This window comes from Corvus moneduloides, chromosome 4 (assembly GCF_009650955.1).
Source record: "Corvus moneduloides isolate bCorMon1 chromosome 4, bCorMon1.pri, whole genome shotgun sequence".
In the NCBI taxonomy this organism is placed as follows: Eukaryota; Metazoa; Chordata; class Aves; order Passeriformes; family Corvidae; genus Corvus; species Corvus moneduloides.
This window is the reverse complement of record NC_045479.1, coordinates 68,172,236-68,184,454: the sequence shown is the minus strand read 5'-3', so window position 1 is coordinate 68,184,454 and position 12,219 is coordinate 68,172,236. Positions and strand designations below refer to the sequence as shown.

Genomic DNA, 12,219 nt, shown 5'->3' with positions numbered 1-12,219 from the left:
GATGAAGTCATGAGTTTGCCATAGCGGTGTCTGGAGTGGTTTTGGGACTTCAGTGCCCCATGTCATTTGTTGCAGTCCCTGCCCCCTTCCCGAGCCCGGTGGCAGAAGGACCTGTGTGAAGTGAACTCTCACACTATGCGGTACCTGCCTGACATTGGTATTATTGTCCCTGGTGGTAGTTAAATGCCTTTAATTCCCTGTTTGCTATTTGTGCTGCTGGAAAGGCTCTTAGGGTAGGTGTATGTGGGATCAGTTTGTTTTAATGGAGGAACTGGGTTCCCCTCCTGCTGGCTGCCATAACATCGCCACCATCGATCCAGTCTTGCCCAAAGAATGAACCTGGTTGGGATGTAAGTGGCTTCATTTCTCAGGGGGAAGAGAGTGCTCTGACTCCTGGACCCAGGGATGAGAACACAGCATGGTGCCTTCCCAGAGGGCTGGTGCAAGGTGGGCAGTGCTGGTATCAGATCTGGAGCAGGCTGCCCTGAAAGCTGCTCCTGAGGCGTAGAGCTGGAAGAGGGGCCTGCAGCACTACTGGAGTCACCGGCAAGAAATCTGAGCCCAGGTCCCGGTGTTTGGGGGCTGTCTGAAAACCTTCACTGTGGCTGTTTGGTCCCATCCCAAACCTTCCTGGGCATTTACTGCAGGCAGTGGTTCCCCACTCCGGGAACTCCCTGTGGAGTGGAACTCCTACTCCCTGTGGGATGTGGGGGGGATTGGGTGGATGATACAGGAGGTGCTGGGGTGGGAAGAGGCTCCCTGTACAGTGGGAATAAATGGAAGGAGCACGAAGCAATGGTGCTGGGAAGTGTGGGAAGGCCCCATGTGAGACTGTGTGGCTGTTGGAAGCTGCCTGTGGTTTTGGGGGGTGCTGGGTGGCCAAAGGGGTCACTGCTGCCCACAGAGGGGACACCAGTGATGTTAAGTGACGTCCCTAACCCTGTGCGGGGATCCCTGCTGCCCTACTGAGCTAGAGCAACCTCTTGGGTTGGGTTCCCTTGGGAATTCACCAAGCAGGCAGTTCCTTGGAGCATGGGGAATGTGCTGGTGCTGAAGCCTGTCCCACAGCGGTTGGCACTGCTGAAACTGCGTTGCAGCAACTTGGCATCCAATCCATGTAAGTGAGCCTTACTTTTAGTTATTTCAAGTTGTGTGTTGTAACTAAATGTTATTTCTGTGACTTTGCTTCCCACGGTGGTGGGATATCAGTCACACTCTTTGTCCTCCTGGGCCCCTGGGACCAATGCTTGGGAGAACATGGCACGGAGCGAGCATGAATCTGCTGGGTGCTGAATCCCAAGGGATCTCTAAAGGATGGGCTTTTTTGGGGGAACGCCTAGTGTTCCCTGCAATCAGGCTCCCCGGCAGCCAAGGAGCAGGTCCCTCATGGACACCCTGGCCAGCTGTGCACACATCTGGACGGAGCATCTCTAGCAGTGGTGAGGATGGCCCAGGCTCTGCCCTACCGAAGAGACCACGGCAAGGTTTCATTTTGAAAATGCTTTAATAAGGAAGTGTTGACAACACCGTTTTGCAAAATGTAAAGGTAACTATACAAATTCTTAATACAAAAAGAATAAATTAAAAGCAGATCTTTTTTAATTCTGCAACTTTTTCTACAACATACATATTTTTTTTCCTTGATTACAGTTGAACAGAATCCAGTAAAATCATTTTCCATGCTCTAAAGTCAATTTCAGGAGAGACCTAATTTTTCTTTTTTTTTTTTTTCTTTTTTTTAAACTAGAGAGTCCATTTTACACAACTTGTAATAAAACTATTGACATTAATATATATGTAAAACTTTACATCTAGTTAACTAAGCAGTAACTGGTCATCTGATAGCACCTGAATGGGGATCGGCTATGCCTGAAACTAAAACTAATACAGAGTGAAAACAAATTGGACTGTTTCAACATTTTCAACACTCGACTGCATATAATATCATTTAAAAATAAACCCTGCCTCCCAGCACGGCCCCGTGCAGGGACCGTCCCCTGGCTCCTGCCCACACAGAGGGAGTGTCAGACACGGAGATTGAACGCGGTTGTGACTTTATGGCAGATGGAGCCTTGAAAAATAAAAAAGTAAAGGAGGGGTTAGGTTGGTAGTCAAGTGCTTGTCTATAATAGCTATGTATATACCCCTCCATGTTATACTTAAATATGTTAATCTCATATGATTAACATTTTATGTACATTTGTGTTTAATTGAATTGAGCTAAACAGTAAAACCTGTTTTACTTAATCTGTCTTTACTACCAGACTGGCTGCTCACATGTGCCTTGATTGCAAACCAGAAAAGCAGAACACAAAGCAAAACTCAATCCGTTTCTAGAAAGCTTTTTTGCCACTCCAGCCTGTTTGCAATTCAGGCTAAACATTTTTATTTTTCTCCCCTAATTTCAGGGCTGCCACCTTTTAACCTTTGCTGCAAAACTGCAGAGCTGGTCTTGGAGGAATTAATGTTTCTTCCTGTAGTGCCCAGAGGCCTCATAGTGCCGCTGTTGTTGAATTCTTTTTAATTAAAAGAAGGTACACAGAAAAAAAAAAACCAAACCCAAACCACTTACCAGGGAAATTAAAAAGAAAACAGACAGTTGCTCAGAGCCCCTAAAAATCCTTGGGCTAAATTATTCTCTGTAGCTTAATTTGGTCCTTATTTAATCCTTTCACTTTAGCTACCAAATCTTATCAGTAAATGTCATTAATCAGTACTATCTCTTATCCAGCTAAAAATCCAATTAGGAACTTGAAATAATTCCCATGTTAAAGACCCCAAAGCACAAAGAGATGGTGAAAACAGCATTTTGCATGTTCAGATAAAGGCTGCAATCTCACCACTGGCTGTTCTTCCAGAATTGAAAGTAAGGCTTCGATTACTGTCACAGTGCATTGCACTCCCGGGTGATGCTTCAGGGAGGCCCAGAAGCACAAGGTTTGTGTGGCCACCTTTGTAAACCCTTTGCCAGTGTTTTTGTTGGTTTTTTTCAGAGGGAAAATTCATTTATGCTTCATGTGTAAACATGAGTTTCCTTATTGTAGAATTAGGGAGGGGTTTGTCTTGGAAGTGACATCATCTGGTGCCAACCCCTGCCATGGGCAGGGACACCTTCCACTGGACCAGGTTGCTCAGAGCCCCTGGCTTCCTGACCCATCCAATCCTGGCTCTGCCACAGATTTCCCTGGACAAATGACAGCCTTTCTGTCCGTTGCTGCCTCATCTCCGCAAGGCCACCTCCCCACCTCGCCAGTGATGCCAGGCAGCAGCGCAGGGAACCGAAGCCAACACTTCTGGAGTGAGCTGCAGGAAGGAATTGGCATGAGCCGCTTGCATTAATGTTTAGAAACCCCATCATTTTTCAAAGCCTAATTACACAGAACCCATTCTCTTTTAAAGCCTGGAATACAGTTTTCCAGCAACCTTAATACCAAAAGGTGTGGCAGCCCCCCAAGTTGCAGTGTTTAATTTTAAACGTCTCGCTCTACTTTGTCTGGTAGATGCTGTTGTTATTCTTGGAACACACACACACACGCACGCACACTCACACTATTTTTTTTCCTTTTTCCTTAAACTAAAGCTAACTTCAGTTTCTGCTTTTCACAAAGTAACCCCCTCCAGCCGTTTCTTTTAATGCCTTTCCCATAGGAAATCATCGTTTGCACGCACCAACAGGGGAAGGCTGGGCGCCCACCCCCATTGAGTGGCAATAAAAACAGCATAGCACCGCAGTGAAGACTAAGACGTGCCAGCTTCAACATCCACCTAGATTGTGCACTTGTTCGTTACAAAAGTGTCTTTGAGGCCTTTGAAAGCTCCATGGCTTGACATGTATAAAGCATTGCTCTAAAGTATGTGTAAACTTGCAGCTCCTTCCAGGCCGCGCTCGTGCGACTCCGTTTGGTGTCCACAGGCAGCTCTCGCTTGTGTCCGACGCTTGCTCGGTCGCTTCTCTTTCTCTCTGGCAAGGGGAAGATTTCCCTGTCTGCTGGTTGTCCAACCCCGCTCCAGGAGCCTTCCCGCTTCCCGACAGACCGGTTCTCCCACACGGCAGCGCACGGGTGACGAGCCCTTTGCTACACTGGTGCTAATGAAGGGAAGAGGAGTGGAACCGATATGTGATCGCAGCTTGGCTGTGTCAGGTCGATTGCGATGTGCTTTCCCTTGGATTTCACTTTAACGCTTTGTGCAGAAATAGATTCAAATTTATTGGCTGTATCTGTTTGTGGAAAGGTTTTTTTGGTAATTTTTATCTGTATCAAAACAACCAATACAATCCCAACCTCTCCATGTACTGGTGGGCACTCTGTGCCAGCCACAGAGATGCTGTGAGTGCAGTACTTGGCTCTGCTGTAGGTAATGCCTTTGTAAACCTTGTCTGTCCAGTTCAACAGTGGCTTGCAGACAGTGATGCTGTGATACCAGCCCAGACCTCGGGTGTGTCTGCAGCACAGGGGGTTGGTTTGCTTGCGTGTAGGTGGACTCCAAGCGAAGAAGGAAATGCCATTTTGCAGGGGGTGGTCGTGCCTGCCATTGAGTTAAAGAAGGGAGATGTTCTTGTAGCTAGAACTTGCTGAGCACACTCATCCTGCCAACAGTGGTGCGGCGATCTTTGGCAGTGCTGACCTGATTGTGAGACTGACACATCTCTGAAGTGGTGGGATTTTGCTGTTTCAGAACAGATGCATTTTCAGGATGATGGTCTCCATTTCTCAGCCTCTGTCCTATTCCCACTCCCTTAAAACTAATGCTGTTGGCTTCATCTCGCAGGTCATGGAACTCTTACTGCTGTTATGTGCTGTGCAACGCTAATCTTTGATATGAGCCTTGAAAGGCTTCATTGTTTCAAAGGAAAACCAACTTTGAAACTGACTCTTCAGATGGCTGCCCCTCTCCACCCGCTGCCCCGGGGCCGTGGGAGGGACGGGCACCCGTCTGGCAATGGGATGTGCTGCGCTCTGTTCCTGTCCTGGTGGGTGTCTCAGGGCCAGTGTTCCATAGATGTTGTCTTGAATTGCATCGTGAAAAAAGTGCTTAGAGTTGAAGCTGGTGCTGCGTGACAGTGCATCTGGGTAAGGCAAATGAGAGGCAGTGAGGTGATCTCAGAATGGCATTGATGTGATTAACTTGAGGTCAGGGGTTCACACTAGAGTCCCGGGCTTGGCTTTTTCCTGCCCATACCACTGGACATCTGCTAATTCTGGATAGAGGGGAGAATCCAGGAAACAGCTATCATTGTAGTTCCTGCAGGAGAAAGGAAACTTTGTTAGGACAGTGAGTGCTCCTGGGAAGTTCAACCTGAGCATAAAACATTGTATTATGGGTGGAGAGGAATGCAGGATATTCACAGACCCCACTGCACTCTGCTGTGTCTTCTTCCCCCCTGCCCTGGGTACAGCAGCACTGCTGTGCCTCTGCCCTGCCTGAGGGCTCTGCACAGTCTGAGGGCTCTGCCTGCTGTCCGGCTTGGTAGTAAGTTGGGATAGAGATTTTTCCATAGGATGCTCTCCAAGGAGCAAGTCCTTAGAGCAGCTCTCTCAGCCATAGGCTGTATCACCCAGTGGGAATGTGGAAGGAGGAGGGTGGTGGCACTTTCTTGTAGCACTTCTTCTCTGGGCAGAGCCTTGTGCATCACTGAGCAATCCCAGAGTTACGTGGCTTTCCAGGGATGAACCAGGAAGGGCCTAGTGAGACCATGCCAGGTCTGATGTGGAAAGAACTGTGTTCTGTTGCAGTAGCTTAGTACTCATCTCAGGGTAGCTCTGACAAGCTACTGCTTCTTTTGCTGCCTGGCTTTTTCTTTCCCTGTACTGAGCAGATGAGATAATTCATGAGAATTTTCTTTGCTATTTACATTAAGAGCTCCAACCAGGGTCAGCTCCTGGCTTAGGTTGCAGAGCTTCTTGCCAGAGGAAAACACTCAGGTCAAAATCTGGATCTTTTGAAAAGTGATTGCTCTATTTGTGCCATCACAGCCAGAATTGATGTCTGTCCCTCACACTTTGATTTGAACCGACTTCCAAACTAGAGATTGTTTTGAGGCCAAAAGCAGGAGATGCACATTTTTTCTGTTTACTGAGGGATTCCTACTCCTTCCTACACTCCCTCCCCACCTCACAGGACTGATCTCACATGTGATACAGTTCCTGCTTCCTCTGCCCTGTTTTCCACCTGACTTCCCTGGGACTGGGGTCTGAGAGGAACCTGAGCAAGGGCATCGCTATTTGCATGTTAAAGAGCCTTTTGTTTCCCAGCTCTGTGCTGTAGCACAGAGGTTTATGGGGGTATCTCTAGAAAGCTGGGCTTGAAACACTTGACAGATGCCAGCTGTGAATGGTTGTAGATTCAAATGAGAGTGTCAGACAGCGACGGCAGTTTAATTAAAACAGAAATACTCTGAGGGTTTTTTGTTCCCTTCACTCTTCCTCCTCTGTCTTCCCACCGGAACAGCACCAGGGTTGCTTTTCATTCCATAAAACCTCTCTGCTGGTGCGGCTGCTGCAAATAGCCTCAGTTCTGCGGCAGGGAGGGAAGAGGAAAGGGTGATGGAGCTGTGGCTGGAGCGAGGCCGGGAGCTCTGGCCAGGTCCTTCAAGCTTACCCGAGCTCATGTCCCCACCACGCTGCTCCCAGACTGTTCCCACAGCACTCTGCCCACACTGCTTTCAGTTGTCCCAAGCCACAGATTTGTTGCCCCCCTCCCCGCTCTCTCTGCCCATTCAGCCTCTGCAGGGACACAGAGCAGGCTGGCCCCAAGTCCCTTTCACAGGGCAAAGGCACAGACTCGCTGAAAAGGCACAGAAAGGGCTTTGAATGCTCCCAGGCACTGAGGGAAGCCTTGCTGGCAGCCAAGCGGGCTCAGAGCTGAAGGGCTGCTCCAGCAGGACAGCAGGAGGCCGGGCACTCGCACTGTGCTCTCGGACTGTGGGGCAGAAGGAGGAAAGAACAAAACGTTCCCTTACTATACCTCTATTCATCAGTACTTTGGTGGGTTGGAGACTGAGACTCATCCATAGTGGGTGAGTTGTCTGTTGCTTCTCTGAACAAAGGAGAGCAAAAAAGGAGGAAAGAGGAGAGAGGAAATGTTAAAGAAAAGAAGTGACACAGACATTGTTATGAGCTTATTAATCCAGTGGGGAAACAAGTTGATGAATCATCTTTAGAAAAAGTTAGTGACACAAAAACATGTTGGGGAGAACTGTCAATCTGTTGAGTCGTGCTGGGTGGGCACAGCTGCTCCTGCAGTGAGGGAATCTGTGTTGTGCATCCAATGGCAGACTGCATCCACTCCTGTATTTACATACATACACCTTGGGTGCTATGCCCAGGCACAAAAAAAGTGCTGATTTGTCTCCAATTCTTTCTGCACTGGTTGTTGGTGCAGGGCCTAAACTATAAGTCCAGCTAACTTCACTTTCACCAGCTGAGAATTTGGCTTGATGTATTTTTGCTGTGAGAGACAAAGTGCCGGGCTTATCTTGTATGGAAAAATAAGAAAAACTGGGATTATCCAAACAGATGTCTCAGCTGGCTGCTCACCAGTTTTGATTCTGATCATCATCAAGATATTTAGAAGAATTAGGATTGGATGGAGACTGAGACTAAAATTTGAGTTTAGACTCAAACTCTTAATAGTGGAAATTTCTGTGTATGATAAAGGTAGGTACCTTTTGCCTATCTTGCTATCCCTTGACTTTTTCTGAAATGAGACCAAGAACATTCTCCTGTTTTAAAGCTGGAAGCACATGCAAAGACCATGTGAGGCTGGATGTCAAATGTGTGAATTTAAAATCCAGGTAAACCTAAGGGATTGTGGTTATGGTTCTCCTCATCTCCTATTTAAAGTGCAGTCACAAGCAGGGCTGGAGTAAAACCAGAGGTCAAACCTGGTCATAGGTGACCAGGGTAATTACAGGGCAGGAGATTTTCCAGTGGCTGCACAGTGAAATGTTTTCAAAGGACTAGGGTATTTTGAGGACTGTAGTGTCAGATCTAGCTGATCTCACCAAAATCTCATCCCCTAATCTGGGATGTGCTGCGTTAGATGGGATCTGGAAGTGACCTTTATTTCACATGGCAGGACAGAATTGCTGGACAGAGATTGCTAGAGAATACCCATGGGAGCTTACAAAAGGTTGTTTATTTACTCCTGGAACTCCCTGCCTTGTAAAGGTGTGCCAAAGAACCCAATTACTGTATTTACATGAGTAATGGCTACCTATGTGTAATGCCTCCCTTCACACTCTGGTGAAGCACTTTCATGTTAGTGGTAGCTGAAAAAAGATGCACTTAATAGTCATGCAGACACACTGCTGGGGAAAACTGAGCAGAAAAATGAGGTTGCTGCACACACAGGTATGGCAGGCACTGAACCTTGTCTTTGCACAAGGTCTTGGTGTGGACAGTCAGTGTGATGGCTGCTGAAAAAGAAACATCAGCTATTTCAACATACGAAGATTGAAGGAAGGAGATTGTCCAAGCAGGAGGAACCTGCAAGGCTTCTTTCCCTGTCAGTCTGACACTGCTTGGAGCATTGCTGCTGGGTGTGGATGGCTCGGCCATGTCTTGTTCAGCCTAAACCAGAGCTCCACCCCCACAAGAGCACAGGTGGGAGACTGGAAATGCTCCGTGCAGATATAGGCGATAGAGCACTGGGGAAACATTTCCCATAGCTGTGCTTGTGTGTGGGGCGCTTTTTCTCAGCAGCACTGAGTGAGGTGGATTCTCTAACCTGTCCCCACAGACACTCACCCAGTCTGCCACGTGAGAATGTGGTGGGGACTGCCCGGCGGCGTGGCTGCGAGCTCACTCGACGGTGTGGAACTCCTCTGGCTGTGAGGTAAGGCAGCTGGAAAACAACCAAGGGTGGAGGAAAACGACTGGTGAGGTGAGAACGCAAAGGTCAGGGGTGGTTCAGAAGCATCAGCTGGTCAGACCAGCAGAAAACACGTCTGGCTGTGAGTAAACACAGCCTGGGACAGGCCTCGCCCTGTTCCTGGGTGATTGTGCCTGGACACGGCACAGGAGCACAGCCTCTGCTGACACTGCTGCAAGTCACGGGCTGGATGTGGCCTCAGCTCTGCAGGAACACAGCCTCCAGCTGAATACAGCCACCCAGACTCTCCTGATCCTGCCTGGGACACACCACGCTTCTCCCAGCACAGAAGCTTGGTTGCTGCTGCCTGGACTCCATGGGTCCTGAACTGGAGGAGCTCAGCCTGCCAGGCTCAGCCTCCTGCTTCCAGGGCTGGTGGGAGATGCTTTGTGTCCCTAGGAGCCAGGGCTGGCAGTGGTGAGAGCCTGGACAAGTACACTGGTCATGTGCTAAGGAAGAAGACAGCTCTGAAGATTTCAAAAGCTACAACTTCCTTTCACTGTGCATTTGTAAAAAATGCTTGGCTTTGTTGAACGAAGACAGAAGTAATCTGGACTAAAAATGGGAAGTGGTTCTTGGGGGAATTTCCCTGGTGAGGGTCCAGCAAATAAATCCACCTGACCAACCTTTCCTCTTCCTCAAGTCCATACAGTGTTGACCCTCTGGATTTAATACATGCCTAGGAGTCTGATCCTCTTTGAAGGACAGTATGCAGCCCAATAGACCTATCAGATAGGACTGATCAGCTGAAATTATGGAGGCTTCTACCTGGCACCCCTCTCTGCTGTTAAATTCTTTAGCTGCTGCCAAATGACACTTACAGGGAAAACCAAATTTTAATTTGCTTCTTGGAGCTGACAGCTCTTGAGGTCAGTATCCTCTCACAGCTGTGACTGGGAACAGACTCTGAACACAAAACCAATCTATGCTGCCAACTGGTCAGGCCATGCTGTGATTACTGAGCACACTTGTGCTGCACAGGTATCACATTTAGGTTTAAAGACCCAGCTGAGTGGGGGAATAGACTGAATGAAAGTGATTTTTATGTGCTCTCACCCCAAAGCCACAATTTTCCTGAACTGGTACCATTTCCAAGGCCAACCAAAAGCTTTCCAGTGTTCAAGCATTTTCTCTTGCTGCATGGAACATAATACCCATTAACCAAAGGGAGGAAGACAGATTTTCATAGGGAGACATGGGATGGTTCTAGCAGCTACTCAGTTGTGTCTTGGTCCACACCTGATTCTCCTGTGAGTGTTGGCATCACACATAAATCAGCCTCTTCTTGGGCAGCTGTTGGTGGCCCATGAGGAGCCTGTGTCAAACCATCTCTGACTCCATGCTGGAGTTGGCAGCAAGTGCAGGGCCCCACTGCTGCCAGCGTGGTGGTCACCATGGACTGGACACCATGCTGGGATGGCAGAAGGCCAGCAGCCAGCATGGTTGGACAATGCACTGGTCTGCCTGGGAGGCAGTGACAAGTGAGGCCAGAGCAATGGTGTCTCCCATGCTGAGGCATGTGGCTCAGGTTTTTAGCAAGTCCTTGATCTGTCCACACTGGCTGGACAAGCAGTGACTGATGGCCAGTAAATATTTAACCTTGGTCTGGTTCAAAGCACATTGTGGCCTTCTCAGTGTAATGAATTTGACTGTTTTCTTACCATTTAATATTAACAGCACAGAGGAGTGCAAAGCTCTGTACATGACACAGAGGCATAATACTGCACAAACTTCAGCACTCTGAATTTCAGGGTATTATCAGCAGAGTTATTGGAGCTGCATGGGAAAACCAAGTCTCAGCAGTGCACAAAGATGTCATTGCTCAAACGTTTTTGTGGGGGGTGGAGGGGCTGGCATGCCCCACTTCACCTTTCTCATGCTTTTGGTGTTTCAGTGAGGACATACATTCTCCTAGTCTGTGCTGAACCCCTGCTTGCTTCATCTCTCCCCTCGCTGTGATTATGAATAGTGATGCTCCCTGTGGTTTTGTCACCTTCAGCCTCTAGTGCCATCACCCAAAACCCAACTGCACTCTGATGAAAGACCTGACAATAACCGGGCTTTGGTCTCTCTCCGTCTTTTGACCGCATCATTGAGAAGTGATGATTTCCATGGAAAAACATTCCCACTTGATGAATGTCTTGGACAAGGCCTTCTCCCCAGTGTTACACCTCCAGGCTTGGTGAGCAGCGTCTGAAGGCCAGATAATGTGCTGTGGTCTGGCACTGCTCTCCAGCTGGGGTGTAATGCCTGGCACAAATCCAGGCTGAATGAGGCTGCCATCCTTCCCGCCCCTCTGCCTGGGCCTGGCTCTTACCTGATGTTGCTTTACACATCTGAGGCATTCTCGTGACCCGGCTGTGTGCCACAAAGGTGCTTTGAGAAGATGTGCTGTACTGGGAGCTGCTGTCTGAGGAGGTGGAGCTCGTGTGCGAGAGGCGGCTGTGCTCCTTGTGGGAGGCCGTGGACCGCTGGTACCAGAGCCGCAGCTCGTCCGACACCGCAGTCCTACCCGAGCCTTTCTCATGGCCCTCCCTGCCCAGAGATGGAGTCCTTATGATCTGGGAGCGGGACGGGGTGAGCCTGACCGAGTCCACTTCATCCCCGTGCCAGTTCTCCTTGAACATCCCCCCCGCTGTGTAGGAGTTGGAGGTTTTGAATTGTGCTTTCACGCTGTAGTGTCCCTCCTGGTCGTTCTCCAGGCTCCTCACCACCACGGGCGTGGAGCTGCCCTCGATGTACAGGGGATATTCTTTGATCCTGTACTGGGAGGAGGGTTGGCTCTGGCTGTGCAGGTAGACACGATGGTGTCCCGTCCCGTTCCTTGCAGCCAGGTTGGGCATACTCCCTGAATTGGAAGAGACCAGGTTGCCTGCTGATTTGTGCCTTTGCCTCTGCCGTTCTCTGGCTTTCGACGGGGAATCCTCTGCCAGGGTGGAGTAGTTGGGGTTCATCTGAGCAGGGTAGTAGTGCTCCGAGCTGGAATGGCTGGTGCAGGAAGAGCAGTCGTCCATGGGGTCAGAGCCATTACTGCTACGAGTCCCTGGGGTGTAGAAATCAGGGCTCCCTGTCTCATTTTCTGAGCCGAGGAGCTTTCCTTGTGACTCCAAACTGGAGCTCCGGTGTCTAAAGTGCTGAGCTAAGCTGTGCAGTCTGGTTGGGCTGATATCTACTGACCTGCAGGTACCAGGAAACAAAACAGGCTGTAAGTCAACAGGTTCAATCATTCCCCATCCCTGTCTGTACACACAGCCAGCAAAGGAATCTGAGGGCATTGGAAACCTGAACCCTTCGAGCACTGCTTGGGGCTGCTCCCTGCAATGCAATCTGCTTCCCTGCTGCAGG

The 12,219-nt window shown here is 49.1% G+C and overlaps 1 protein-coding gene across 9 annotated transcripts in view; it reads right to left on the bottom strand.

Moving 5' to 3' along the window:
* Positions 1-1,485: 1,485 nt before the first annotated feature.
* The window catches only part of FRMD4A (FERM domain containing 4A), a 358,272-nt gene continuing 347,538 nt past the window's right edge, over positions 1,486-12,219 (bottom strand). For 7 of the 9 annotated variants that reach the window (XM_032107903.1, XM_032107901.1, XM_032107904.1 and 4 more), the window contains 3 exons: positions 11,192-12,051; positions 8,751-8,847; positions 1,486-5,244 (listed from right to left, as the gene is read on the bottom strand). In XM_032107903.1, coding sequence (XP_031963794.1) covers positions 5,142-5,244; positions 8,751-8,847; positions 11,192-12,051 — 1,060 coding nt within the window. In that variant the 3' untranslated portion in view covers positions 1,486-5,141. Of the gene's footprint in view, positions 5,245-6,966; positions 7,039-8,750; positions 8,848-11,191; positions 12,052-12,219 lie in introns of all 9 variants that reach the window. The other 2 variants (XM_032107900.1, XM_032107897.1) reach the window with 1 other exon arrangement.